The sequence below is a fragment of the Canariomyces notabilis genome (genome assembly GCF_033297395.1).
Source record: "Canariomyces notabilis strain CBS 508.74 unplaced genomic scaffold N656scaffold_3, whole genome shotgun sequence".
In the NCBI taxonomy this organism is placed as follows: domain Eukaryota; kingdom Fungi; phylum Ascomycota; class Sordariomycetes; order Sordariales; family Chaetomiaceae; genus Canariomyces; species Canariomyces notabilis.
The window spans coordinates 1,348,407-1,373,712 of record NW_027041825.1 but is presented as its reverse complement, the minus strand read 5'-3'; the positions used below and the strand labels follow the sequence as shown (position 1 = coordinate 1,373,712).

The following is a 25,306-nucleotide window of genomic DNA, read 5'->3' as shown; positions in this document are numbered from 1 at the left end:
GTAGAGTACTTACAGCCCTGATTCTTTTGCATTGACTGCGCGTTTCAATCTGCCATACTGTATATGCTCCCTTTCAGCATTCCATTAGGTTATTCTGTTCCTCGTCATCCCGCCCTTGCACCTTTGGCGTCTGTTTAATTCCGGCTACTTTGCCGCACGAATCGAACGATACGGCCATCTTGCCCGAAGAGCCCTCGACCCGGTTCGGAAGCATACTATTCGTCTCCTGACACACGATTGATGGAAAGACGAGACGCGCTAGGCTACGCGGACAAATCGTTGCAAGCGAGCGAAGCAGTCTGCTGTCCGCAGTAGCCTGTCAGACCGCGCAGCCCAGGGCTGTAATTAACTAACGTACCGGGACCACGGATTGAGCCGCCCATCCTACCGCGGAAAGGGTTGCGGTGCAGCAGTGTACATACCGTTAGTATAGGGGGAAGGAACCAGCCTGAGCGGAACAAATAGCAGAGCGTCCATTAAAAATGCCGCCAAATCCACCTCGTCGCACCGCTCTCCCCTCCTCATCTACCACTTCCTCACCCTCTTCGCGATTACAGAGCATCGCAAGCCACATGGCGCCATCATCAATAACAAGCTTCCCGCCCGATGTGGTGCCTCAAGCCCCAGAAGACCCTCTGTTTGGGCTGATGAGGGCATACAAGGCCGACCCGAGCCCCAACAAAGTCGATTTGGTGCGTCACAGCTCTTATCTACGAAAGCGCTGTGTAGCGCTTTGTTTCCGCTGATTGATACTAACCTTACTTTGCTACAGGGTATCGGTGCCTATCGAGACGACAACGGGAAGCCTTGGGTTTTGTCAGTGGTCCGGAAGGTGGGCAGCTTCTTGATTGTGAATCGGTTTCGAAAGGCCACGCCATTCTCATTTCCCCGGCGCCGGCGTGAAGCACCCTGCCCCTCCTTCGTTTTGCCCCACCATTCTCCAATAGCTTCCTACCCCGCACTCCGATTGAGGAGCTTCTTTGCTAACTGCTTGGGAATGCCAGGCCGACGAGATTCTGCGCAATGATCCCGAAGCAAACCACGAGTATCTTCCCATTGCCGGTCTTGCGTCACTTACCGGCAAAGCTGCCGAGCTGTTGCTCGGGCCGTCGGCGCCCGCCATCTCGGAGAAGCGGGTAGCTTCGGTGCAGACCATTTCCGGGACCGGTGCCGTGCACTTGGGCGCCCTCTTTTTGGCCAAATTCTACAAGATCGATGGCGTGCATCGCACCGTCTATCTCAGCAACCCGACCTGGGCAAACCACCACCAGATCTTTACAAATGTCGGCCTGCCGATTGCCACGTACCCGTACTTCGACAAGGAGACCAAGGGGCTAGACTTTGAAGGGATGAAGCGGGCCCTGGCCGATGCTCCGGCCGGCAGCATCATCCTGTTACACGCTTGCGCCCACAACCCGACCGGCGTTGACCCCTCGCCCGAGCAGTGGCGTGAGATTGCAGCGCTGATGAAGGAGAAGAAGCACTTCCCCTTTTTCGACACTGCCTACCAGGGTTTCGCCTCGGGCGACTTGGACCGTGACGCTGGGTCCATCCGCTTATTCGTCGAGCAGGGCGTTGAGCTCGTGATCGCACAGTCGTTCGCCAAGAACTTTGGCCTGTACGGCGAGCGCGCCGGCTGCTTCCACTTTGTAGCCGCGCCCTCATCTGATGCGGCCGAGATCACCAGCCGTGTCGCCTCGCAGCTTGCCATCCTGCAGCGGTCCGAAATCAGCAACCCGCCCATCTATGGCGCGCGAATCGCGTCGATTGTCCTGAACGACCAGGCCCTCTTCGCCGAGTGGCAGGAGAACCTCCGGACCATGTCAGGCCGCATCATTGCGATGCGTCAGGCGCTGCGGTCTAAGCTCGAGGAGCTCGGTACGCCCGGCAAATGGAACCACATCACGGACCAGATTGGCATGTTCAGTTTCACGGGCTTGACCGAGGCTCAAGTTCTTAAGCTGCGGTCGGATTTTCACATCTACATGACAAAGAATGGCCGGATCAGTATGGCAGGTTTGAACACTAGGAATGTCGAGTACGTCGCTAAGGCTATAGATAAGGTGGTGCGGGAGCTCCCGTAGTTCTCTGCACATCAATAGAAAACCCCAGCTGGCCAATGAGAGCATGTGCTGGGTAGGAGGACATTTCCACCCTGCCAGCTTTACACGCCCTAGAAAACCTCTCTTCTCAGGACTGTTACAATGCCACGTACTGTGAAACACGCGATCAATTCGATGATTCGAACGTTAATCCGTAGATTGTATCTGGAGACACCTCGGACCCAATACCCGTAGGAGGTACCAACATCGCGCGGCCGTCCGCGACACTTTGGAGCAAAACAGAACAGATTTTCCATGCAAGCGAACACCACCCCATCCATGCTGCCCGTCTAGAGAACTGTGCTGTTTATACAATGTCACCTTTGATTTTAGTTCACACCGTTTTTGGGCCGCTAAGGACGACTGAGGTCTCTACCGGCCATCGGAGCAACAGTTCGCCAGAGCAAATAGCCCCTGAAGTGTAGGCTCGGCCCAGACAAACCAGGGCGCTGAGACACCCTTCATATCCAGCAATTTCCCGCACGCGTCCCAACCGCAGTTCCCGGTTTCCATGTAGGCTAGACTGCGGTAACGAGAGCGAGTTCGGATTTGATCACCTCTTGCAGCTTGGGCGCGAGCGAGTCCAAGGCACCGCCGAGGGCCTTCTGGAGCCTGTCGACTTGCTCCTGGACTTTAGGGTGGTTCCTGTCGAGCGCTAATGCCGCCCTCAAGCATCGAAGCGCGAGGAGGTACTTGCCTGCAAAGCAAAATTCATCAGCATACGTACGAATCGGCTTGTCTTTTGGGATGGGGAAACTCACCCCTGCGGATATAAACCTCAAAGCCGGCGATTTGGCCCTCAATGTTCTTGGGGCTGAACTGGAGCAAGGGTCCCAGGAACTTCATGGCGTCGCCGAGCGGGTCCGTGGTAGCGGCTAGTTTTGTCCCGTTCGGGTCGTCGTCCTTCTTCTTGGTTTCTTCGCCGTCCTTGCTCTTCTGGGAGGCGCCGCCTGCTTTGTTCGGGTCCTGCCTGGCCGCCTTCTCGGCCGCTTCGCGTTCCGCCTTTTGCGCCTCCTTTTTTGCCTTCTTGGCCGCCTTCTTTCTCTCGGCCGCGTCCTCGCCGTTCAACTGGGATCTGCCGCTCTCAACGCCGTTAGCGCCGCCTTGCGGTTTGTCGTACATTGACAGGTACAGGTTGACGGCGTCCAGGGCGGCGCGGAAGTAGAAGGGATGCTCGCGCAGCCGGTCCTCCCAGCGCACCATGTCGACGTATGCGCGGATCTGGCCCTTTCGCAGCGAGAAGGTGTGGAAATCGAACTGGTCCTCTTGCCAGATGTCGAAGATGTTGAACACGGTGTGATAGCGTTTGAGGGCAAGCCCAATGTTGCCCCGCCGCTGCCACGCCTCGCCGTCTTCGGTCAGGTACCAGATGCACTGCATGTCCGTGAGATCGGCCAGGGGGCCGCCCACTGTCTCTGCCCGGGTGAAGAGGCCCATGGTCGCCAAGGCCTCCTCGTTCGCATTGTTCCGCAGCTGGTATTTCGCGGCCTTGGAGTTGATATAGCGATCCTTGGTGTCGAGAGAGCGAGCATGGTCCATAGTGGCTGCAGCCTTTCCGATTTCGTTTTGGTGCTTGTATATCCTGGCCTTGGTCATGTGGAAATCGACGTTTTTGGGATCTAACTCGATTGCTTTGTCGACGAACTCCATAGCGCGTGCGAGATCACGGGACATGTGGTAGTTGTAGTGCTGTGCTAGGAAGTAGAGAGCCGCTCCTTTGCCCTTGGAGCTATCACCGCTGCCCGCACCCTCATCAACACTGCCGCACTCTCGGAGGTACTCCTCCGCCAGAACCGGTAACGTATCCCTCTTGAACGGGTCAGAATACAGGTGCTTCAGGTTTGCAAACGTCGAAGGGACGCCCTTGTCGAACATGAGAGTCAAGTACGCCTTGCTGGCCGTGCGGAAGGCGTCACCTGTGACAAGGAAATAGAGTCAGCGAACGGTTCCATCAGCAGAGCCAGGATTTGCATACCGGTCAGGAAATCTAGCGGAAGACGCTTCGCGGCATCGGAACGAGGGTATTTGGCGGCATACTCGTCGTACACGCTCTTCAAGGCGGCCTCGTCGTCAGCGGCTATTCCTAGCGCCCCCACTAGACCCTTGTAGTAATCTGGATGTTCAGAATTCCTGTCCAGCAGTGCTCGGTATGCCTTTGCCGCTTCTTCGTTCCGTCCGAGTTGGGAGAGGTAGCGGGCCCGCAGTTCCATGACAGCCAGTCGGTCCAGACTGCGCTTGCAGTCGGTCTCGAGGTGCTCCAGTGCACGCTCGATCTCACCCATTTCGGCAATAATCGAGTTCTTGTACAATAGAGCTTCTGAATGCTCAAAGTCGGTCCTGGGCGGGGTAGTATTGATGGATTTTTCGTATGTGGTCAGAATATTCTCGGCCTGCTGGAGGTTGCCGTCCAGGTGGTAGGCGATGGCAAGGGCAGTCCAGTTCTGGCGCAGATGGGGTCTCGCCTTGAGCATGGTGAATCTGCTCTGGATGTAGCCTTGGTAGTCGCGCATCTGAATTTGTAAGATTGCTAGGTCGCGTTGGATCTGATGTGAGTCCGGCTCGAGTTTCAGGGCAAATTTGTAGGCCTTGATGGCCTCGTCAAAGTTCTTGTTGGTGCGGTAGAGGATTCCGTAGACGTGCCAGCAGATATACGACTTCATGTCAATGGTCAAGGCCTCCTTGGCCAGGGCAAATGCCTCTTCGGTCTTGCCCTGGGCATTGAGGATTAGGGCCTTCATTGACATTGTGTCTCCGTGCTTGGGGTTCTTTTTTAGGATCTGCTCGGCCGCCTTCAGGCCGCGCTTGTACTGCTTGTCTTCATAGTTGCGGATGACGGTACGAAAGAGGTTGGCCTCTCTCGTACTGAGCGTTTGCGGCATCGGGGATCGACCGCGGGGCTGCGCGCACCGGGAAACGGATCAGTTGGCCCTGAGAGCGAGCGGTCACGGGGGTTTTGATTGGAGAAGGCCTAAGCCACGGCAAAGCTCGCTCAATAGAGGAGGAGGAGATACGGATAGTGGACGTCGGCGAAAAGATGTCCAAGATCGAGCCGAAGGCTGCAAGCAAAGCAAGGTGTTGGACGATGCCGGTGGGACGAAGAGGGCTCCAACGTTAAGATGGCGGCGCTATGATGGGCAGAGATGCGCCAGGTCGCCAGAGGCTTGCAGGGTCCAACCCGAGTTTGGAAACCAAACCCTCTTCCCGTGATGAGTGAGGGCACGTCAGCTTGATAGTGTTGGCGTTGCACGTCGCAGATTGCGGGAGCGGGATTGATTTCAGGGCTTGGCAACACAAGAGGTCCTGTGAGCCCCACCAATGCCCGGGCCTCGGGAGGGACCCATCTAAGCTCCGGTCCTTGGCACCGGAATAGAGCCGAGCTGAGCAGAAATATCGCGGGCAGTTTAGAGGAATGAGTCTGCCAGACACACGAATCCGCTTCCATGTCAAATCCCACAGAGATGATGCTGCAATGTATCCGTTTTTCTGCCAAGGCAGAGAAACATATTGCATGAAAGCCGAGATCAGTATCTATAAGGTATACAATCAAGGCTATAACCAAGTGAAGCACGAGTGTGTACAAGATTGCCTGTCGCTATCTTACAGTCACAAGGCCCCATGCGGTAGGTATATACTGTACAATACATGCATGTGTATGCTCTTTTCCTTGACACCGGTTCACCGACGGATCTCTGAAGGTTCCTTGGACTTCCTCCATTCTGCAAGTGCATCTTGCCAAGCAGCACGGGTAGAATCTCCGCATCTCTCCCCGACTATATCCCAAGTCCTAGACCTGACTATATTTTCCACCCCCATTTCCTGCCGGACGATCATGGCCAGTTGCTCAGTACGCGCCTCGCGGGGGAAGAACCGTGCCGAGTACGGATCGAGCCTCTCATCGACAACCTTCTCTCTGTTCTTCTCTTTCTCAGCCTCTCTGAGCGCTGCTTCTGGGTCGTCGGGGTCAGGACTCGTAGCAACCAAGGAACAATAGCTCAGGACGTCGGATCGGGCCTGCCATGATGGAAATAAAACCTTGTCTTTAAACGCCTGGCAGGATGCCGCGTCGATTTGGCGCGAAACGGATCGAGTCCCGAGCCGTGACGTCGAGGTCGGGTCAAACCCTGCTTTCGCCGGCGTTGCCAGAGCGTTCAGATTCTGGGTTATGGTGTCATCGATCGAGCTTCGCGATAGCCGTAGAAAGTCTGCATCGTGGTCAGCCAAATTGTTGGCGCGGGCACCGGTGATGTCCATGTGGCATACATACCTCGGAGCACCACCGTCGAAAAGCAGAACTGAGGAGTGAGAGGTGGTAAAACTGAGGGTTGGGTCATTACGTCGGATATTGGGTGCTCTACAGCCTTTGCCGATGCTGCAGCGTCCCCAGAAGGAGCTGCGGAACCCGTCCACAAGATGCCCGCCACCGTGTTGGGAGTTAGAGGATGCACCCAAGGTTACAGTACTATTTCAGGAAATCTCAAGGGCACAGTAACCCTCTCATCCAGGCGTTGTACGATTTCGTTGTCACCAAGAAATGCTGCAGGGAAGTCACGGGAAGGTTGCGATGCTTCCTCCTGTCAAGAGTGGCGTCATGGGTGGTTCTTGTACTGTACAGTGCGCTAGAGGTCTGGCGTTGAGCTCTCTTGCTTTGCCCTGTCAGCTTTTGCCCCACTTGATCTTTTTCCGAATCTTTATTGGTCAATGATCTCCTTAGTTCCTTAGTACCATCCGTATTCCGTAAGTCAAGAACGCCTTTTCGAAGTGCGAATAACAATTCGGCACTTGCCGTGGCCTTCTCCAATCTCCAACCACTATCCATGACTTTGGTAATCATCTCAATCTGTATCCTGCCTTGGTAAGGAGCAGTTGCTGCTCGTCTGCCGCTTCAATCTAAGGTCGAAGCAGAGCCACGATCAGCCTTGACAGCAGCATCACTGACACTCCTGAGCGCCCAAGTCATGTTGGAGCAAGAAACGGAATGATTGACATACCTCCTGAGCCAGCGTTTACATGGCCAGCCATGGCCGCTGATCTCAAATTTCCAACAGACCAGAGTACAACACTGCTCGATTGGGAAACCAGGTTTTCTCCTACGAGCTTTGAGCGGACAGCTCATTCGAGGAGTTGAGCTGCCTTGCCTCGCGCCTCGACCTCGAAACTCCTGGAGTCAGTGTAACGATTACGGAACCCCTTCTTCTGGCCTTGTATAAAGGCCAAGACAGCGTAACCTGAGAGCAGTGAGAAGTGCCACCCGCGAGACCGCCCTGCGGACCCGGGCTGGACGGAGCCTCGTCGCTTCAACTAACGAGAGCAGCGTATCATAACCAGAAAAAGTATGTGAACAGGCTTGCAGCGATCATATCCCGAGGAAAGGATGGAGGGACAAAGAAGCAGCAGCAGTTCCGTTGGGCCTATCTGGTTCTCCCTTCAAGAACAGGGCATCAGGCCTACCGGCGGAGCTCATTACAGCGAGAAACGGGTCGCTATAAGTTAGTTCTCTTTCTTTCCCCTTTGCATGCAGTTTGACAGAACTCAGGCCCCTCCGTAGGAAGCGTCCGGGACATGGCACTTGCCCATGCCGGTGTTCACTATTCACTCGGGCGATGGGCGATGGACACATTTGACCGAATTTGAGCGCGCTGACTGGCATAGGTGCGGTTGACCTGCCTTACCGGCCCGTGAAGCCGGATGGCTGGATCTTAGTCTCCACACCATTCATGTTCGGAGTACTGTACACGTATTGTACAGTACACACAATACCCTACACCTACCTTGCACAAGGACTGCTTGTATGCTCGACGCGACTTGCAGACAGCCCATGAACCGGCGTCTCTCTTCTGGCCGTTTCCGGCACGAGTTCCGCACATGGTTTCCAAGCAGGATAGCCAGTGTCGCATTTCCGGCCCAGCTGAGCAAGAATATCTTCGCTCAAACTCCGACTCTTGAACAACGATGCATATGCACCAGACAGAAAACAGTCGTCGAAGCGCGCCTTGGCGCGGCTCGCCCGGCAGGGTATCGTCTGGTAGGCACAGGCGCGGCCAGTAAAGCCTAAACTGCCATCCTGAAATCAGCCAAAAAACCCAGCAATTTCGCCGGCACCCATGTATCTCTGGCTGGGAATGGCAGAGATTGCTACCATAATAATCCGCACCGGTCAAGCATTTTGCAATCCAGGAACGGAGAGATGCGGATATGCAGGTAATTCACTCACCCCTGGTTCCTAACTAGTTGGATTGAAAGGAAAACTGACAAAGGAGGAGGTATCCAAAGCATATGTACATACGCTGGTTAGACCCTAGGGACGGTAGAGGGTAAATGGCCGCCCTTGATGCGACCTCATCGCCTCGGGAGGAAGCCCAGGCCCAGGGGGAGATTGCACCGGAAAATTATCCCCCGTATCGTGGCATCGCCACCCCAAGCACTACCAGGTGGTACAGAGTACCCGTCGGGTCGTGCATTTGTCGTGTACTTGGGTACATGCCACATGCAAATCAGAGGCGCAGCCAGGTAACACTGAAGCGGCCTCCAGGAACGGCCTCGAACAGCAACCGGCCCGGTTGCACTTGCACGTGAATTGGAGGCACAACATCTTTATGACCATGCCCAGAACAGCAGGCTTCGATCAATCCAAACCAGTGTTAGGAAAACGAAGGGAGGGCAGACCACGGCTGGATCAGAGGTCAAGAGGCCGGGTGTGGGTGTGATTTGGCCTCCGGGGATATGGAGGCCTGAGCACATGTTGGGAGTTGGTATAGCCAGTGGTTTGCAACAAGAGGCGGAGCGGAAGAAGGGATGCTGAAAGCTGTCCTGTCCGTCTGGAATCATGGGGCTATTGGAGCGGGCGTGAAGTGAATTCTCTGCCATATCACGAGTGGTCCTCGTACCTAGGGTTACTTGACAAGTTTGCCTTACATTGCCGCTCGCAGACTATCTTGATGAACAGGGTGCTGCAAGATAGAGCTTGACCAAGCGGACTGGCGCTTGCGGTCGTTTAATCTCGAACGATGGCTATTCTGGTCCGCGCGGCACTTGACTTCCTACTACAGGGAAATTCCAATTCTGCCAATATGTAAGGTAAGTCTAAGCGCCGAACACGCGCCTCGGCAAGACCACTCTGGATGACGGGAGATCAAAATCTCAAGCATCACACCGAGCCTAGTCAGTCGGTCTCTCCGGGCTGCCTTCAATGGCCGATCCTGCAGCGAATTTAGGGGATAATGGGTAGCAGGACACAAACCAGGCTTCGTTAGTGCACCTATCAGCAATTTCAGGACCGAAGGAGGGTAGTTCACTCTGCTATCAGATCCCCACTGACACAGGACAAAGTGAGCAGTTCGTTGAAAAGACGCCATGGGCCAGGTAACTTGACCAACGGAACTTGTTGAGAAATCGAAACAGCATTGGACTTGATCCTGTTTGGTCAACTAGCCCCCAAGCTCTTTCCCTGCTTCTTCCCCATACGCAATACACACCCTGACACCTTCTTGTTAGAGTCGACTTCTATAAATGGTCTCCACTTTTAGTTGGTCTTTGCATGTCAGGCTCAGTAACTGTTAGGGCAGCCAGTTGAACCCAAAGAGGAGTCTTCGTTCAGCGTTGAGGACGCCTATCTTTCGGCATCCTCTGCCTTATGATGGTCCTCTTGCAATCAATTGCCTCTCAATGTGCATCGTCTCCGTAAATATCTGGGAAACATTGTGTACTATTATTCTGTACAGTAGGTATTGCACTGTATGGTACATTGCCGAGAGCGCGGACTGTGGCTTGCTAGAATATCCACCCTACGGAGTGTGATTCACAACTTGTCTGGCCCGTCGCTGCCATCTCCAGGATGCGCCTCTCCACTGCGCCCTCGCTCGCTTCTGCCCGCGTCGGCTCCAAGATTGTAGCGTTCAAGGGGGAGAGACAAAAGAGATAGGCGACATTTACCAACCACATAGATCGACGCTCGGCTCTGCAACAGCCGCGAATGGGCCGGTTTCCCTTTGGGCAAAGCACGTTGTCCACACCCTCTCGGGCGTCCGTGGCGGCTTGTAAGGTTGTCCTTGGGTGCATCGGATGCCAGCCCACCACCTTCCACATACATTATGTTTAGGGACTAACGTTACGGTATGTAGGATATATCGTCAATTCATGCCTCTGCCGCGCCCCCCTTCGGCGGTTCTAAGCCCCACCTCATTTTCCATTACCCTGGCCAGGGGGAATCGAATCAGCCTGATGGAGCAATCGCTAGGGGCGCTCCATGTTCTGCACTACGTGTTTCCCAGGGGCAAAAGGAGGAAAACGGTTAAGCTATGGTCACACAAAAGCCATGCGAGGTAACTAACCAGATAACCTTATGATATGAGTTGTGATGAGAGTGCCAGCTTCTCTGAACTGTTGTACTGTACAATACATACCTTACATACATTATTACAGTACACGTGCGATGTCCTGCTGCCCAGGGGCTCATTAAACTGTTCCGCGGCCCAGTGCCGGGTTGCAGGTAGGCAGGAGGTACCTGCACTTTGGGAATTTGGTGGATCTAGAGAAAGGGAGGGCTGAGATATTAGTTCCATTAAGGTCGGTACCTACCTGTAACTTCGTAAGGTAGGAGAGGCTACACACAGGAAGGGAAGGGACATCATATATCTGGGCCTAAGTAGCCGACCTCGCCGACCTCTCGCAGAGAAGCGGTATTGCAGGGCCGTTGGTCCAGGCATGCTACAGTCCTACGTAAGGTACTGGTACAGACTACTACGGGATGACACGTTACTGTATCTTACGGTATGCATGTACATATCATACAGTGTCATTCGTTACTTCCATACTGTGACGACTTGCATGCACCTGCAAATCGCTGAATTTTTGTGAGAGCAGCGGCAGCAGCCACACCACCAACAACAACAGCCAGGTCAGTCCACACAGGGAAGTCGGGCCAGGGTCGTGTTCTTCCCCTTGTCGCTGTATTATATTTTTTTCGCCTTGGGGGGAGGGGGGTCATGGAATCGTGGCTCCATAAAAAAACTAATTAAATTCCCATCATGGCTCAACCCCCCGAATCAATCCCGTTGCGACTGCAGCAGTCGTCCTTGGACTCAACTTCCGTTGAGCCGCGCGTGCAGCCAGATCAGGACGCGCTGGATAAGCAACACTACTGCCCGCCACATCACCAAGAGCAGCCGCTGCAGAACCACAATTCACCTCAAACAGCTGATTGGAGTGATTCGGGGACAAAGACCGGAATTTCGCATTCCTTCGACAACGGCGGTGCTGGTGATAGTAGTGGCAGTGGCAGTGGCAGTGGAAGTGGAAGTGGAAGTGGCAGTGGCAGCGACAGAAGCGGCCACAACTCCGGCGTCGGTGACGGCAGCGGAACATCCAATGGTCCTTCGAATGCCAACTGCAGGCCTGACAATACCGCGTCAATTGCAAGTCCTGCAGACCCGACGCCAGGCACCCCCGTCACCCAGAACGGGCCGCAACACGGCGGCGGCGTGCCAGTGCTAAAACCCTCAGACATGTCCAACGCACCACCGCCGTCCGGGCCTCCCCGCCAACCGGTGACGTACGCGAACCCGGCACCCTACCATGCCTCCGGCATGCCTCCTGTTTCACACTACGTTTTCCCACCACAGCCGCACCCGGCTGCCGATCCCTACCGACCGGCCCCGACTTCCCTCCCCAGTATGCGGACCCTCGATCCCCGGCAGCCGCAAGCACCACCGCAGCACGCGCTTCCCCTGGGTGCCCACATGGCAGGGCCAATGCCGCCGGCCTCCGCCCCTCCTCCGCCCATGGGCTACTACGGCGTCCATCCCCATGCCCACGTGTACGGTCTTCCAGACCCGAATGCGATGCGGTTCGCTCTACCCCCGGGCTTAGCCCATGACCCGCGTATTGCCCTGAGCGGAGGCAGACACAAAAAGGTACCAGTGCAACGCAACAGGTTCCTGCCCTAGGACGACCCGGCCTGCTGACAATAGACGTTGCGCGCGACGGTAGGAGATCAAGAGGCGGACAAAAACTGGGTGTTTGACTTGCCGCAAGCGTAGAATAAAGGTGCGTGGTGCTTCGTTGCTCCTCCCTGACTCGCTTGCATGGCTTTTGCGCACTGTTTGCCTTGTCAATCAGCCGTTTGTTTCCTCACGTACCGTCGGCGTTTCGGTAAAGAAGGTTGGGATTTGGTTGGGAAGCAAACGCAGCCGTTTTCTCTGGTCAACATCACGCTTTTCGCTTCGCTAGTGCTCTGGAGCCACGCCGAAGCGAGCAAGGCATCCCATCCTTTGACCGATTTTTCCGCGCCAACAATTTGTACCCTTATGCTCGCCGCAACCACAAAACCCCTGCTGTTCCCCTTCAACGCCCCTCCCCCACCTTAGGGCGTCTACCAATCCGGCATAATTCAGCCACTGCCGCTTCGCTTCTTCGATTGCGCATCAGCACCGTTGTCTCTCTTACTTCATGTTTGTCTTTTTATTAACACCTGTTTGTGATGTAGTGCGACGAAGCGCACCCAACCTGTAACAACTGCAAGAAATCCAAGCGCGAATGTCTCGGTTACGATCCCATCTTCAGGCAACAGCACGGTCCAACAGCCATACAGCCAGCTCCGACCTCCCAGCCTCCTGTCCCTGCCTCCGTCGTCACCGCGCCGACCGTGCCTTCGAGCTCTAACCCACACTCGTATCAAACAGCCTATCCCCCTCCGCTTCCGTCCAACGCCGTGTTCGACTCGGACCCGTCCGCCACACCTCCAACCGTCAAGAGCGAGCCGAGCTACGACTACTCGAGTGCCATCGACCCGGCGCTACAAGGCACAAACTCCGCAAGTGTCACCGGCTCACAGGCAACACCGCGGAATCAGCCAAACAGCGCAGTCAGGAGTGGGGACCAGACTGCTGGTGACGCCAACCAGCCGCGAGGTGGCACACCGTCCTCCCCTTCACCCACTTTGTCTGCGCTTTCCCCACCCCTACCGCACGAGACCGTGTCCGCTCATACAAATTCTCCAGCAAAGAAAATGAAGGTCGATGAGCTGATTGCCCTGGGGGGTGTCTCCAACCCCCCTGCAGCAAGCTCACTCCCGCCCGCCGATGTTCTCGAAGAGATCACGAAGCTGTATTACGAGGTCTATGTCCCAGGCCTTGTGCTCTTTTTCGAGACGCAATGGTATAACCTTTCGAACCGAGAAACGACGACGAACCCGGGGGCCACGCTGCACAACGACAAGGCGCTCATTTCCCTTTTCGTCTCCTTCCTTCAAGCCATATCTAGCGTCAAAAGTACCGACCCGGTAGATCTGGCGCACTCTTCCCACCTTGAAACACGTGTCGTCTGGTCGCTCGCCCGCCTTCCGCTCGCTGCCAGCGCCACCCAACGGAACCAATTACCCGAGTCAGCTTCAGCACCAGACGATCTTTGGGAGGCTTGTGGCCGCGTGCAAGTCTTGGAGGCGCTCTTATCGGGCGAGAGCATTACAAGCAATCCCTTGTCCCCTCCCACTGGAAATATCAGTCCATTGCGCAGGAATGAGCTGGATTTTTGGTATCAGCTAGCCAAGTACCTCCTCCTTGATCATGCAACCGCCTCACCCGCGCATGTCACTGTCAGGGAGGGTTGTCTAAAAGCGATGAGGTCTCTGCTGGATGGTCGAGAGAACCGAGACGTTCTCTACAGCATTGCCGTGCTGAGGGAGTACACGTCGCATTGGGATGCCACCTGGAACGAGCAGAACGTGCCGTCGCATCTGGGAGAGTCCGATCCCCGCAGCAAGCTCGCCGTAGCAACGAGGTTTATTCGGGACGAGTCGGCATCGACAGGGGGGACGACGAACGTGGTTCGCCGCTTCGCCGACCTGGCGTTCCGTGCTTTTGTTAGGCCTGGTGTCAATGTCAGCACCCTCATGAGGCGTTAGGAGTCGGGTTTCGGGCTCTGCGAAAACAGGGGGTTTAATTGTGGGAAGAATAGTAAGATAATATGGCATCGCGATGCCAAAACCGGACGGTCTGCCTGGCCAGTTGCCAGGGCAAGGATGGGAAGTTGCCTATAGTGGGACCAGAATATGCTCTGGTGCTCGGCTGCATTTCCGCGTCCCTCAACATTAGCTTAGAGGTAATTTGGGCTGTTTGTATGTAAAACTACGATACCTGGCCTGCGTCGCAACCCCTATAGAGCGTCGCAAGGTGTTTATTCTCAGGAACAAAGAGGGCGGGGAGCGCTTGGCCCTGCGCTTGTCAGCCTTCCTGTGACCTTCGATTCGGCCCCTTTGGTCTTCGCATCCTCCGTGCGTATGCGCGGCGATGTGCTGGCGCTAGGACACTGCGCACCTTTGCCTCGATAATTCACGCCTTGTATAGGGTCTAATCTACCAGACCTCTAGCCCGTTAATCCCGTACGTTATATGCAAGCACTAGCTTTCTCTTTCCCCCTGTGCATCATCTGGCCGCGGGTAAGTCCCGTCAAGTTGCGATGAACAATACCGAGTATCTACTAAAGGCCGTCCGCCACGTAGTCTAGTGTTGCCGTATGTTGGTTGCAAACGACGAAGGGGCCTTTTCTCCAATGGCCGGGCCATCTTTCCTTGGTCCTTGGTCTTTTCTCGCACAATTTATCTTGACTTGCCTCTACTCCCCTCGCATGTCCTTCTGCTCGGGTACGATACTGCGCAATCGCCCCGACTCGATAGCCATACGAACATTGCTGATGGCCCTGAGGATCCATGTGAGTCAGTCAAGACTAAGGTACCTATCCCATCCAAAACTGCGATCTTGGGAACCCCTTCCAAATGTGGCTCGGACTAATACGTACCATTCCTCCATCTTGGTTTCGGTTTCGACAGTCCAAGTGCCCATGTGTGGAACGAGCATGGCGCGGGGATTCGCGAGCAGGCCGGGGTGGACAAAGGGCTCTTGCTCGTAGACGTCGAGCCCGGCCGAGCTCACTTGTCCCGAGTCAAGAGCCTCGACCAGCGCAACCTCATCCATTACGGCTCCCCGCGCCGTGTTGACAATGACAATGCCCGGCTTCATCTTGGCGAACTCGCGGCGCGAGATGATATGTCGCGTGTGCGGCTAGGGCAAGTCTGGCGTCAGTCATCGCTGTGATACGACCAGCAATTGAAGAGTTCGGCGTTCCCACTCACGTTGAGAGGCAGGTTCAAGCTCAGCACGTCACTCTCGCCCAGCAGCCGGTCAAACGACACGTACTCGGCCCCTAGTGCCTCCTCCACATCCTGATCCAGCCGGGTGCGGTTGTGATAGCGGATCTTCATGCCAAACGCCTGCGCCTTGCGTGCCATGTTGCGTCCGATGCCGCCCATGCCAAGGATCCCCAGCACCTTGCCCTGGGGGTCATGCCCTAGAGCTGGGCCGGCAGCACCGCCCTCGCCCGTGCCGCGCCACTTGCCGGCGCGCAGCGAGGCCATGCCGACGGCCAGGTTGCGCAACGCGCCGAGGAGGAGGAAGATGGCCATGTCGGCGGTGGCGTCGTCGACGGCCGTGGGCGTGTTGGAGACGCGCACACCGCGCGCCGTGCATGCGGACACATCGACCTGGTCGTAGCCCGCGCCGTTGTGGCAGATGAAGCGGAGCGACGAGGGCAGCGCGGCCAGGAGCTCGACGTCGATCTTGCCCGTCACCGAGAAGCTGTCAAAGGTCCGGTAGGCCGCCACGCAGCCCTCAAACGCCCCCGACGCCGCCTCGGAGAGGAACTCGGCCCGGTTGGTTGACGCCGGGGTCACCACCTCGGCGATCTCGCTGACTGACGCCCAGGCGGAATGTGCGCTATGAGTGAGGGGTCAGTGATCTGATGCCACTAACTCGACTGTGCTGGTGGCTTGATCGCCCACTCCGCCCTTTGCCGCACCCCTCGTGTGGATGATGGTCAGCAGCCGCAGCGTCACTGACTGGACAGGGCAGTAACCAGCTCCACCCGGTCAAAGCGGTAAGGAAAGGGGATAGCTATGGAAGACTAGGAAAAAGGCAAGGCTCGTCCAAGTAGCTCAATCCCCCGCGTCAAATCGCAAACCACATCACGGCTATGACAGAACCGATCCAGGGCCAGCACACCGCTTGGGGGGCGGACGAGATGAGGCACCTACTGTTCGATAACGCCAAGCAAGAGAACCCTGGGCCGCTGTTCCTGATCCCGACCCATGCTGATGGGGTTTCTTTGCAGAGCCCCGATAGCTCTAGGGCGGACTTCTGGTGAACTGTGAAGGATTCGTCAGGTATGTTGTCTGAAGGATATGGTTCCTGTGCCAAAGTCATCAAGATCGTGAGAAAAGACCCCCGCTTGCCCCATGGCAGGGAGACGGGGTTATGTACCCGTATCTCCAAGGCGGAGGACCCCGCTCTGGGGTTGGCCATGGCCCATGCATGCTCCTAATGGGCGTTTACACGGGTGGTAGGGTATGATGTATGAGATGAACACACCCAGCCAGGGAGAGAGATAAGTGACGCACATCTGCTACCTTCATCGGAGTGAGATAAGATATCGAACGCTCCAACTAACTGCACGCTCCTCTATGGCGGTCAAGCCAGACTGCTAACGCTACTCGGAAGTTGGAACCCAGTTGCCCCCGCAGTGCTCTTTGGAAACCGAGGACTCTGGCCCGTGTTCTGTGTACATGCTCGCCCAGGAAGCCAGTCTCTTTCAATTAAGTCGCCCCCTGCATCTATCTATCTAGGCCCGGTTGACGGGTCCATGTCCATTCCTGTCTTGTCTGCCCCAGAAAAGTGCTCCCGCGCACCATGATGACAAGCTCTGTTAAACGCCTTCCCCGTGAGGTGTGGGTGGGATATCATGAGCCAAAGCCAACGCCGTACTTTTGTTGAAAATGTGTACCCGAACCCCCGTGAGCCTTTTTATACCCTACCCAGACCCTCATGTGCCATGCAAGTCATGCCTGTTGAAAAACAATGCCGGAGAAGAACAATAAAGGAATTATCTTAGAAAACATGCCACGAGACCCCTCCAAGATCCCACGTGTTGAAGATCTATACAAATACGCTTCTTCGCATCTAAAACGACCATGCTGAAGCGAGGACAGAGTACAACAAGGAATTAGTAGCGGTAGCTGTGTGTCGTTAGCAACTGTCTCAAAGGGAAACCAGGATGTAGCAGTGGGGACGTACTGGTCGCTCTTGAACGGACCCTCAACGTCCAGGCCGAGGTACTCAGCCTGGGCAGAGGTAAGGGTAGTAAGCTCGGCGTTGACGTGAGCCAGGTGAAGGCGAGCAACTTCCTCATCGAGGATCTTGGGAAGAACATAGACTTTCTTCTCGAGCTTGCCGCTCTTGGCGAACTCGACGTACTTCTTGGCGAAAGCCTCGTCGTTGTTCTTGTACAACATGATCTGAGCAAGCACCTGGTTGGTGAAGCTGCACGACATGACGAAGGAGCTGTGGCCAGTAGCGCAGCCCAGGTTGACCAGGCGACCCTCGGCAAGCAGAATGATGTGACGGCCGTTCTTCATCAAGAAACGGTCAACCTGAGGCTTGATGTTCTGGACGGACTGGGCGTTGGCCTTGAGCCAGGCAACATCAATTTCGACATCGAAGTGGCCAATGTCTGAAACACACCGAGTCAGCATACGCAAACGACAGGGCTTACTAGGTAACAGCAAGACATACTGCAGACAATGGCATCGTTGGGCATCGCTTCGAAGTGCCTGCCGACCAAGATGTCCCGGCAGCCGGTGGTCGTGACGAAGATTTGGCCAACCTTGCAAGCCTTCTCCATGGTGGTCACCTCATAGCCGGCCATGGCAGCCTGGAGGGCGTTGATGGGGTCAACCTCGGTGACCAGCACACGAGCACCCATGCCGTGGAGCGCCATGGCGCAACCCTTGCCGACATCGCCAAAGCCGGCAACAACGGCGATCTTGCCAGCGATCATGACGTCCGTGGCACGCTTGATGCCGTCAATCAGCGACTCGCGGCAGCCGTACAAGTTGTCGAACTTGGATTTGGTGACTGAGTCGTTGACATTGATGGCGGGAACCAGCAGCTGGCCGTTCTTGAGCATGCGGTACAGGTGGTGGACACCCGTGGTCGTCTCCTCAGACACGCCGTAGCAGTCCTTGAGCATCTCGGGGTACTTGGTATGCACGAGGTGAGTGAGATCACCGCCATCGTCCAGGATCAGGTTCAACTTCTTGCCATCCTTGAAGGCAACAAGCTGCTGTTCCAGGCACCAGTTGTACTCCTCCTCAGTCTCGCCCTTCCAGGCGAAAACGGGAATGCCGGCGGCGGCAATGGCGGCGGCGGCATGGTCCTGCGTGCTGAAAATGTTGCACGACGACCATGTGACCTCAGCACCGAGAGCAACGAGCGTCTCAATCAGGACTGCCGTCTGGATTGTCATGTGCAGACAACCAGCGATGCGCGCACCCTTGAGGGGTTGATCGGCAGCATACTTTTTCCGCGTGGCCATGAGGCCAGGCATCTCGTTCTCGGCCATCTCAATCTCCTTGCGCCCGAAGGCGGCAAGGGAAAGGTCGGCGACCTTGAACTTGTGGGCAGGAGCAGACATTCTGGGACGGTAAGGAGGGCAATTGCTGGGGGGACAATGGTCGGTCAGGATAACGATCAACTAGAAGGGAAGAACTGGGAGAGGGATAGGGAGAGGATGAGAATGGGGGAAGGGAGGATGGGCGGGCTCGATGCTTACTTTTTAAAGAGGGGCGGAGTTGGCGGGGTGAGAGGGGTTGCAATTGGAATTCTTCCCAAGCAGCGCCGCACTTAAGTAATCGCCGCCACTAATACAGTCAAGGACCAGTAGAAAAGTAACCGTAACTGATTTTTAGAAGGAGGTAGAAAAAGGCGAGAGTCCTTTGTTCCCCTTTTATCGTCCCTTACTTTTCATAACAGGCGACTCAAACGCATGGAGAGAAGGGCACTTTGAACAGAGCAGGCAGGTAGCACCGTAGCAGAACTGAGGAAGCGGAAAGAAGTCGGTGAGAAAAGTGAAGAGCGAGGCTAAGCCACTTTTGGATATCCACCCCACCATCTACCCCTCCATCCGCTTCGGACTGATCAATGCGGAAAGGGCCCCTCAAGGTGCAAGTTTCGGCATTCGGGTTCAGCTCCTTTGGTTACCACTCCGAGTGGCCCATTAACACAAGTCCGGACCTGTCGCCCGCTTATACAGCCAGATGGCTGACATAGTCTTCGCTCTACTTGGCCCAACTTGAGTTGCGGTTCTCAGGGGCCCATACATCCACGGCACTCTGCAAGTGAACCTTGTAGCTCAGAAGATCGATACCAGGCATCACATGGCTAGCCCATATCAAACATGTCCCAAGACCTATAACGCCAGTCCCAAATGCAATTGAGACCCTATAACCGCAACCTAGCAGCCGCCCGCCTCCTAGGTCCCGCGTCCCCTCCTCCATCACAAATCCCAGAGGAGATAATCACTCGGGCAGCAAGTTCCCTCTTACGGCGAACATCTTGGACGTGGTGGTTGCGGTAAAACTGTCAACCTGCTTACTGTACTGCTCGACCTGGCGCGCGTTGAGCATACCCTCAAGGCGACTGGGTTCCTGTGGCAGCTTGAACAGGCCCTGCCACTCGTCCTCGGGCAGGGGTGCCTGCTTGGCGGCAAGGCGTGCGGCATTCTCGGCCTTGCGCTTCGCTTGCCACTGGGAGATCTTGAACTGCTCGCGAGTCAACTGCCGCTGGTAGTATTGGTGGTTGTTAAGGTCGGTGTAGTGGGCCTCGATGCTCTCGAGGAGCAGATCGCACGTCTTCTCGAAAAAGGGGTCGATAGAGAGATCGAGAAAGTCAAAGGTCGGGTGTGCGGGCAGCTTAGGCGCGTCTCGCTGAATGTCGTCGAGAGAGGCCGGCAGGGGGATCTCGGGCGACTCAGGTGGTGGCGCCGGTATTTGGTGCAGGAACGAGGTGAGAAGGTGAGTGTTGTGGACTATTACGGGGACCTCGACGAGGATGTCCTTGAAGGACAGCTTGGACTTTTGCAGACTGTCAGATTGTGTTAGTGTCCGAGTAGCAGAACGCGACAGTCGCCTGATTATTTGCCTGACCTCTCAGTGGTAAATTTACCCTCCTTATATGCCGCCATGAACTCGGGTGAAAGCCGGAAGGCGCGCAAGTTCAGCGCACCGTGGGAACTCCTGCTCACGTCGTGCACAAGCGCCACCGTCTTGTCGTTGTCTCGCTGGTAGTGATACTGGTTCTCCACAAACGGCAGAGTGATGAAGTTCCCCATGCTCGCGCTGGTGTACCATCCCACATTGTTGGCATCCACGTTGACCTCCTTGAGATGTCTAATCATCTCATTCTGGTACGCAATGTTGGCTTTCGCACGAGGGGCTGCGGCGAGGCTTGAAGCATCAGTCTGGTGGTCGGTGGTCGAGATGTCGGGCGTCGGGAACGGGAATGTATTTGTGACTTCGAGCACGTTGTTATTGTCCATTCCGACAATAGACCCTGTGGCCGTGGTCGGGAAGCTTGACGAGCAGTGCTTTACAATCTTCATCACCACCTGCGTCGCATTGTTAGCATCGCGACGGCGGCAAGGCGGGGTTTGAGCTAGACAACATACCAGGGCCTCTACCTGCACCGTTTTAAACGGCGCATCCTTCGACGCGTCGACCATGGTTTGATATCGCTAGTTGCAAAGATTCTGGGTCGTGGAAGGCTTCGAATGGTTACTCTATTCGCTTTGTCTGGTGGCTGAGGCTGCTTCTGACTTTTCGAAATCTTGGTTTGTGGGCCTGCAACCGGAAAAGTGCTGTGGTTTGAGAGAAAGGAAGCGGAGATCTCCGGCAGAAAAGTGAGCCTGGTACGTATAATTACGCGTATCGTAGGTTACATTCGTACGAATACTGTATTAGCCGCAGCACGTGGGGCATTCGAGTGAGATAATTGTTAACGGGTTGCCAACATGACTTTGCCAGGACATCCAAAAACGCAGCCCCACACAGCAAATGGTTGGGCCTTCCCCCTGTGGTACTTTCATTTGGGGGTCGCTTAACTCTTGGATCTAGGAGAGGCCAACCTCGTCGCCGTCGGGATAAAGCGCACAATGATCATGTCTTTTTTGGAGAAATCTCTTGGTTTCTCGCGTATACATAGCATCAAGCAATTACAGAGAGAGAGCACAATACACCTCCCAGCAGTGGAACATTGACTCCGGAGTCTTGAGCGATGATTCGATCCTTAGCAATGGCATCCCACGCCTCCCCCACGTCGAAACACCTCGCCTTCTTAGAACAGATGCCTTGGTTGGTGCTCTTACATAAATCGAGATGACCCAACTTCGCTCACTTCGATTGACTCGTTTTCTATACTCTTCGCACTTCCAGGTTGCCTACCTACCATCCACCAACTCATCCTAACCACCTTATAATGATGAACGCCTTCACTTTCACAGCAAGCAAACCATTGCAACCGCCACATCGCCTCATTCTGCCCACTCAGTAATCTCCCAGCTATCGATGCCATTCTTTATAGTGAGCCGATGCCGATCAATTTTCCAGTACGAATACAAAGACCGCGCTGCGACAGCGGCCTTGCGGTGAGCGGGGCCCATCCCTCCTTTCCTTGCATCTTCTTGGGACCTCCATATACATGTCGCCAAGTTGCGACCCTCGGTGTCTGGACTCCCAAACCAGTACCTGCAGCAAACAAGTGTCAGTTGCAGTTTCCCAGATTTCTCCCCCGCTTGCCCTGAGGGATTCCGGACGGGGACCTACTTGAGAAAACCGCCACTAGCTGTGGCCTCGGAGTGCGCTGCTTTATCAAGCACCGCCAGGTCAGAATAGGCCGTTGTTGGAGGTATCTGAGAACGGAACGCCACGACGAAGAAGGAAGTCTCCTTCCACGAATGGTTGATTTGCCGCGCCAGAGCCCGCAGCGTTGCTATCATGTCGGCCCAATTGAACGTCTCGATATACGGTGCTGTGGCATAGTCATCTCGCAGGCATTTCATGGTGGTCAGCGAGAGCGCTAGCAGCTGATTCTCAATGTCGAGGCTCTCGAGGTCGAGAAGATGCTCTTGCTCAGAGTATGGGGATACGACAAGGTATCTGCTCTGTTTCATGGTGGGCTTCTGCAAAGCGGCAAGTGCCTTGGCTCCGGTAGCCACGGCCGTTGGATAGGCCGCATCAAGTTGATTCTCGATCACGGCCACGGGTCCTTGCGAGACGGTCATGATGGTTGTGTGTGGATTGGAAATTTGGAAGGACCCGCGGGGGGCGAAGAGCGGGAGGGTGGCCCAGGAAAGGGTAACAGCAGAGCTATATGCTGTGCTGCCCTAACAGTCTCGACTGCGGTATGTCAGGAAGCTCTCAAGGATGGATTGGATGGCATAAGTAGGGAAAAAGGCTGGCGCTGGATCTGGAAGAAGAGCGACGTCGGACACAGCGAAACTACCTACACCGACAGGGAAGCATTGTGCCACCTCCTGAGCAACTCACTTCGAAGTCATCTTCATGGCAGTGCATCTGCCCCGAAACTCTCCGGCGGCAGATAAAGGGTCGCTTCAGCATATTGCTGACACTCTGCGGATTGCGCCATCAAACGCCAGGGTGGTGCCATTGCAGAGGACTCGGTCTCATTCAATAAGCATCCTCTAGGCTCTAGGAGTCTAATGATAGGAAAAATCCTAAGGTCGCGTCTTTTGGTTTCTTGAAACCGTCCAATGACTACCTTCGAGCGGTATGGAGGTACGGTTGAATGATTGATTGAATGTCCCCCATATCCAGCATACTAAGCACCAGACTTGGGATCCTCGTATCCTCGACCCTTTTGGTGGGCCGACCGGGATATGGGACGTAACCACCTCCCTTAATTGCATCATGCAGCTCGTCCCTATCACCAACCACCCAGTCCGTTCACTGTAACCTCTCCTGTCCACGCAACTGACTAGAAGTGCCATCTAATGTCGGTTCCACGGGAGTCAAGGCGGCTGCGATATCGGCTGGGATTGTCAAAGGGGACCGCTCCCCAATTATGCAGTCTCCAAGAGCCCACATCCGGATGCACCAAAACGGACTTTGCCGCCTCCAAATACCGAGCCGCCACCGACCCGCAAGGCCCGACTCGAGAATCGCCATAAAGTCGACCGGCCTGTTCATTCTCTTCGTCTTGGCCCGTGACGCTGCGTTTCTGATCTTGAAGCATCCGTATCACGGTATTCCATCAGTCACACTTCATTGTCGAACAAAGCTTTTGGCGTCAATGATGATTCAAGATGAGCGACGTTTCAACCAAACTTTGGTCACCTCATACGAGCCAAGATAAAGTCCACTCCCCAAAGCCGCCCATGTAGCACGGAACATAGCGCCTCGGAATAGGCCACGAATCCCGCTCTCTTGCAGTACCCTTCTTGCAGCGTTCAATCCACCTTTGTTGACCAGTCGAGGCTTGTGGTTGCCTCCGTCCCTCGGCGCATCCGAAGACTCCCCAACTCCAAGCATGATCCTAGTTTTGATCACGTCCGCCGGAGTTGTTATCATTGCCGCGATAGAGCCGGATACCGCCGCAGCACATCCTGTTATAACGCCTGTTTCAATAAGCGGGCCGTCCAAAGCGTGCTCAGCTTGCTGAGTTGTATAAAGCCTTTCGGCCGGGGATGGAGATGCAGACGTCGATGTGCCGGGGGAGTGGAGGTGTCGACGCCACCTCCAGAGATAGTTGCGGAGGTACTCAAACATGGGAAACTGCATCGCCGTGAATGGCAGGTTTCGCGCCGCTAGGGCCGTGTATCCTGACCACAACCTCGGCGCCAGTCCGCCTTCTCCATGCCGTAGCATTTGAAGAGCAAGAAGTGACGAGGACTGGCCACGCCGGGAAATGTCGGACTGACGCAGCACCTGAGCGTTTTGCTTGATCACCTCTGCGGGGGTAAGCACGAAGCACGAGGCCAGCTCGGCGCCGGCCGAGGCGAGCGAGTGGATGGCTGGCTGAGGTATCACGGCAGGCAGAGAACGGGTAAGCAGGGATTTGCTCGACTCGTAAGTCGCAAAGAATATGGCCGCTGTGGGTTTGGATGGCCAAGAATGAGTTAGACTGACGGTCGCGGGATTCTGTGGTGTGGTGCGCGTAGCTTACCTGCTGGCAGCGTCGCGCACACAACACTTCCCACGCCCTGATACAGCCCTCTCATAGCCCTGAGCGAGATCCATCCGGTAGATTGTTGTCCACTCTGGTAGCGAGTCTTGAGTGTATCAAGGGGGTAAACAAGAAGATCCACTGTGAACGCTGCCACAGCGCCGGCCTAGTGGATTTTGCTTGATTAGTCGGTTGCGTCTTCAAGAGATTGTGCAGTTTCTCACGATTACTTACAGCGAGAATGTGCGTCTGCCCACTGTCTTTCATATCTATACAGGCGGCTTCCTTTCCGATGAATTCTAGTAAAACTGCATCAACCAGACGCAGTTTTAAGTGATTGATAGAGTGATGTTGAGGGTCCTTTGAAGGTGAGTAACATGCTTGGACTGGGAACATGAGATGACGTCACGTTTTCAGTGCTAGCCTGGATAAAGATGCATGACAATCTTCAGTTATATACTGCCAATTTTATGTGAGGAGCCCGATCTATCTCGCATTGTAGCCAGCATACTGCCCTAGCAGTATCACAGACAGAAGATGTGGGTTAGCCCGCTCCTTAATCCATCACAGTCTGACTAGCAAGCAAGCTACCTACTGGTATAGTTCAACCCAGAATGTAACGGATTGGAGAACCAGGAAAAAGGGGGGCAGCGTCAATTCACTCGCCATGCCTCTGCAATACCCCTACCTGATCCCGCCCGAACACGCTGTTCAAGATCTCGAAGACATCCAGCTGCTGCCCGTCACCTCTCACCCACGTCATCGCCTAGACAGCAGTCTAACTCCGTCCGATGCCGAAAGAGCAACTCGCACACGCGGCACCAACCCTGCTCGAGCATAGAAGAAACCTCCTCTTCTCTGCGCACCATCTCGCAGCACGCCAGCAGAAGCAGGACAACTACAGCTAGTTGGGACTGGCCCCGCGCTCTAGAAGCAGCATGAGGCGCACCATATCGAGGGCGATGCTAGTGGTACAGCTGGTGAGCGATGTGAGGCGCCGGGGGGCAGGGGCGAGCCGAGCAATAGCCAGTGGGCTTGTAGAGCTAGCTTGAAATCGCAAATTGTAATACGAATTAGCTTATATATACCCCTAAATCACGTGCTCATTATAGGGTTTCCTATATATATACTTACTCCTTTCCTTCT

General features: G+C 55.3%; 9 protein-coding genes across 9 annotated transcripts; 2 read left to right on the top strand and 7 right to left on the bottom strand.

The window, feature by feature from the left end:
• Positions 1–572: 572 nt before the first annotated feature.
• Positions 573–2,084, top strand: N656DRAFT_702399 (PLP-dependent transferase; the record flags this gene model as incomplete). The annotated part of the gene is made up of 3 exons (XM_064811024.1): positions 573–692; positions 773–832; positions 1,005–2,084. 3 exons carry the CDS (start codon positions 573–575, stop codon positions 2,082–2,084), a joined length of 1,260 nt encoding a protein of 419 aa, XP_064673468.1.
• A 536-nt stretch (positions 2,085–2,620) lies between these two features.
• Positions 2,621–4,981, bottom strand: N656DRAFT_766169 (N-terminal acetyltransferase A, auxiliary subunit; the record flags this gene model as incomplete). The annotated part of the gene is made up of 3 exons (XM_064813458.1): positions 2,621–2,799; positions 2,864–4,018; positions 4,078–4,981. The coding sequence occupies 3 exons, from the start codon at positions 4,979–4,981 to the stop codon at positions 2,621–2,623; spliced, it is 2,238 nt and encodes a 745-aa protein (XP_064673467.1).
• Positions 4,982–5,777: 796 nt separating this feature from the next.
• On the bottom strand, positions 5,778–6,433 carry N656DRAFT_795582 (uncharacterized protein; the record flags this gene model as incomplete). The annotated part of the gene is made up of 2 exons (XM_064817434.1): positions 5,778–6,304; positions 6,367–6,433. The coding sequence occupies 2 exons, from the start codon at positions 6,431–6,433 to the stop codon at positions 5,778–5,780; spliced, it is 594 nt and encodes a 197-aa protein (XP_064673466.1).
• Positions 6,434–11,883: 5,450 nt separating this feature from the next.
• N656DRAFT_775878 (uncharacterized protein) lies at positions 11,884–14,438 on the top strand. Its single transcript, XM_064814522.1, has 3 exons — positions 11,884–12,010; positions 12,087–12,143; positions 12,583–14,438. Exons 1-3 carry the CDS (start codon positions 11,939–11,941, stop codon positions 13,996–13,998), a joined length of 1,545 nt encoding a protein of 514 aa, XP_064673465.1. The 5' UTR covers positions 11,884–11,938; the 3' UTR covers positions 13,999–14,438.
• N656DRAFT_775876 (uncharacterized protein) lies at positions 14,414–16,460 on the bottom strand. Its single transcript, XM_064814521.1, has 4 exons — positions 16,183–16,460; positions 15,226–15,865; positions 14,892–15,154; positions 14,414–14,792 (listed from the first exon to the last, which is right to left on the bottom strand). Exons 1-4 carry the CDS (start codon positions 16,236–16,238, stop codon positions 14,708–14,710), a joined length of 1,044 nt encoding a protein of 347 aa, XP_064673464.1. The 5' UTR covers positions 16,239–16,460; the 3' UTR covers positions 14,414–14,707.
• Positions 16,461–16,692: 232 nt separating this feature from the next.
• N656DRAFT_405621 (S-adenosyl-L-homocysteine hydrolase) lies at positions 16,693–18,829 on the bottom strand. The gene is made up of 4 exons (XM_064809551.1): positions 18,756–18,829; positions 17,717–18,642; positions 17,219–17,654; positions 16,693–17,160 (listed from the first exon to the last, which is right to left on the bottom strand). The coding sequence occupies exons 2-4, from the start codon at positions 18,615–18,617 to the stop codon at positions 17,148–17,150; spliced, it is 1,350 nt and encodes a 449-aa protein (XP_064673463.1). The 5' UTR covers positions 18,618–18,642; positions 18,756–18,829; the 3' UTR covers positions 16,693–17,147.
• A 671-nt stretch (positions 18,830–19,500) lies between these two features.
• N656DRAFT_795578 (uncharacterized protein) lies at positions 19,501–20,702 on the bottom strand (the record flags this gene model as incomplete). Its single annotated transcript, XM_064817433.1, has 3 exons — positions 19,501–20,065; positions 20,128–20,588; positions 20,649–20,702. 3 exons carry the CDS (start codon positions 20,700–20,702, stop codon positions 19,501–19,503), a joined length of 1,080 nt encoding a protein of 359 aa, XP_064673462.1.
• Positions 20,703–21,425: 723 nt separating this feature from the next.
• On the bottom strand, positions 21,426–22,501 carry N656DRAFT_775874 (uncharacterized protein). Its single transcript, XM_064814520.1, has 2 exons — positions 21,802–22,501; positions 21,426–21,723 (listed from the first exon to the last, which is right to left on the bottom strand). Exons 1-2 carry the CDS (start codon positions 22,257–22,259, stop codon positions 21,510–21,512), a joined length of 672 nt encoding a protein of 223 aa, XP_064673461.1. The 5' UTR covers positions 22,260–22,501; the 3' UTR covers positions 21,426–21,509.
• Positions 22,502–23,295: 794 nt separating this feature from the next.
• N656DRAFT_787471 (mitochondrial carrier) lies at positions 23,296–24,427 on the bottom strand (the record flags this gene model as incomplete). The annotated part of the gene is made up of 4 exons (XM_064816611.1): positions 23,296–23,648; positions 23,727–24,135; positions 24,183–24,326; positions 24,395–24,427. The coding sequence occupies 4 exons, from the start codon at positions 24,425–24,427 to the stop codon at positions 23,296–23,298; spliced, it is 939 nt and encodes a 312-aa protein (XP_064673460.1).
• Positions 24,428–25,306: the final 879 nt, after the last annotated feature.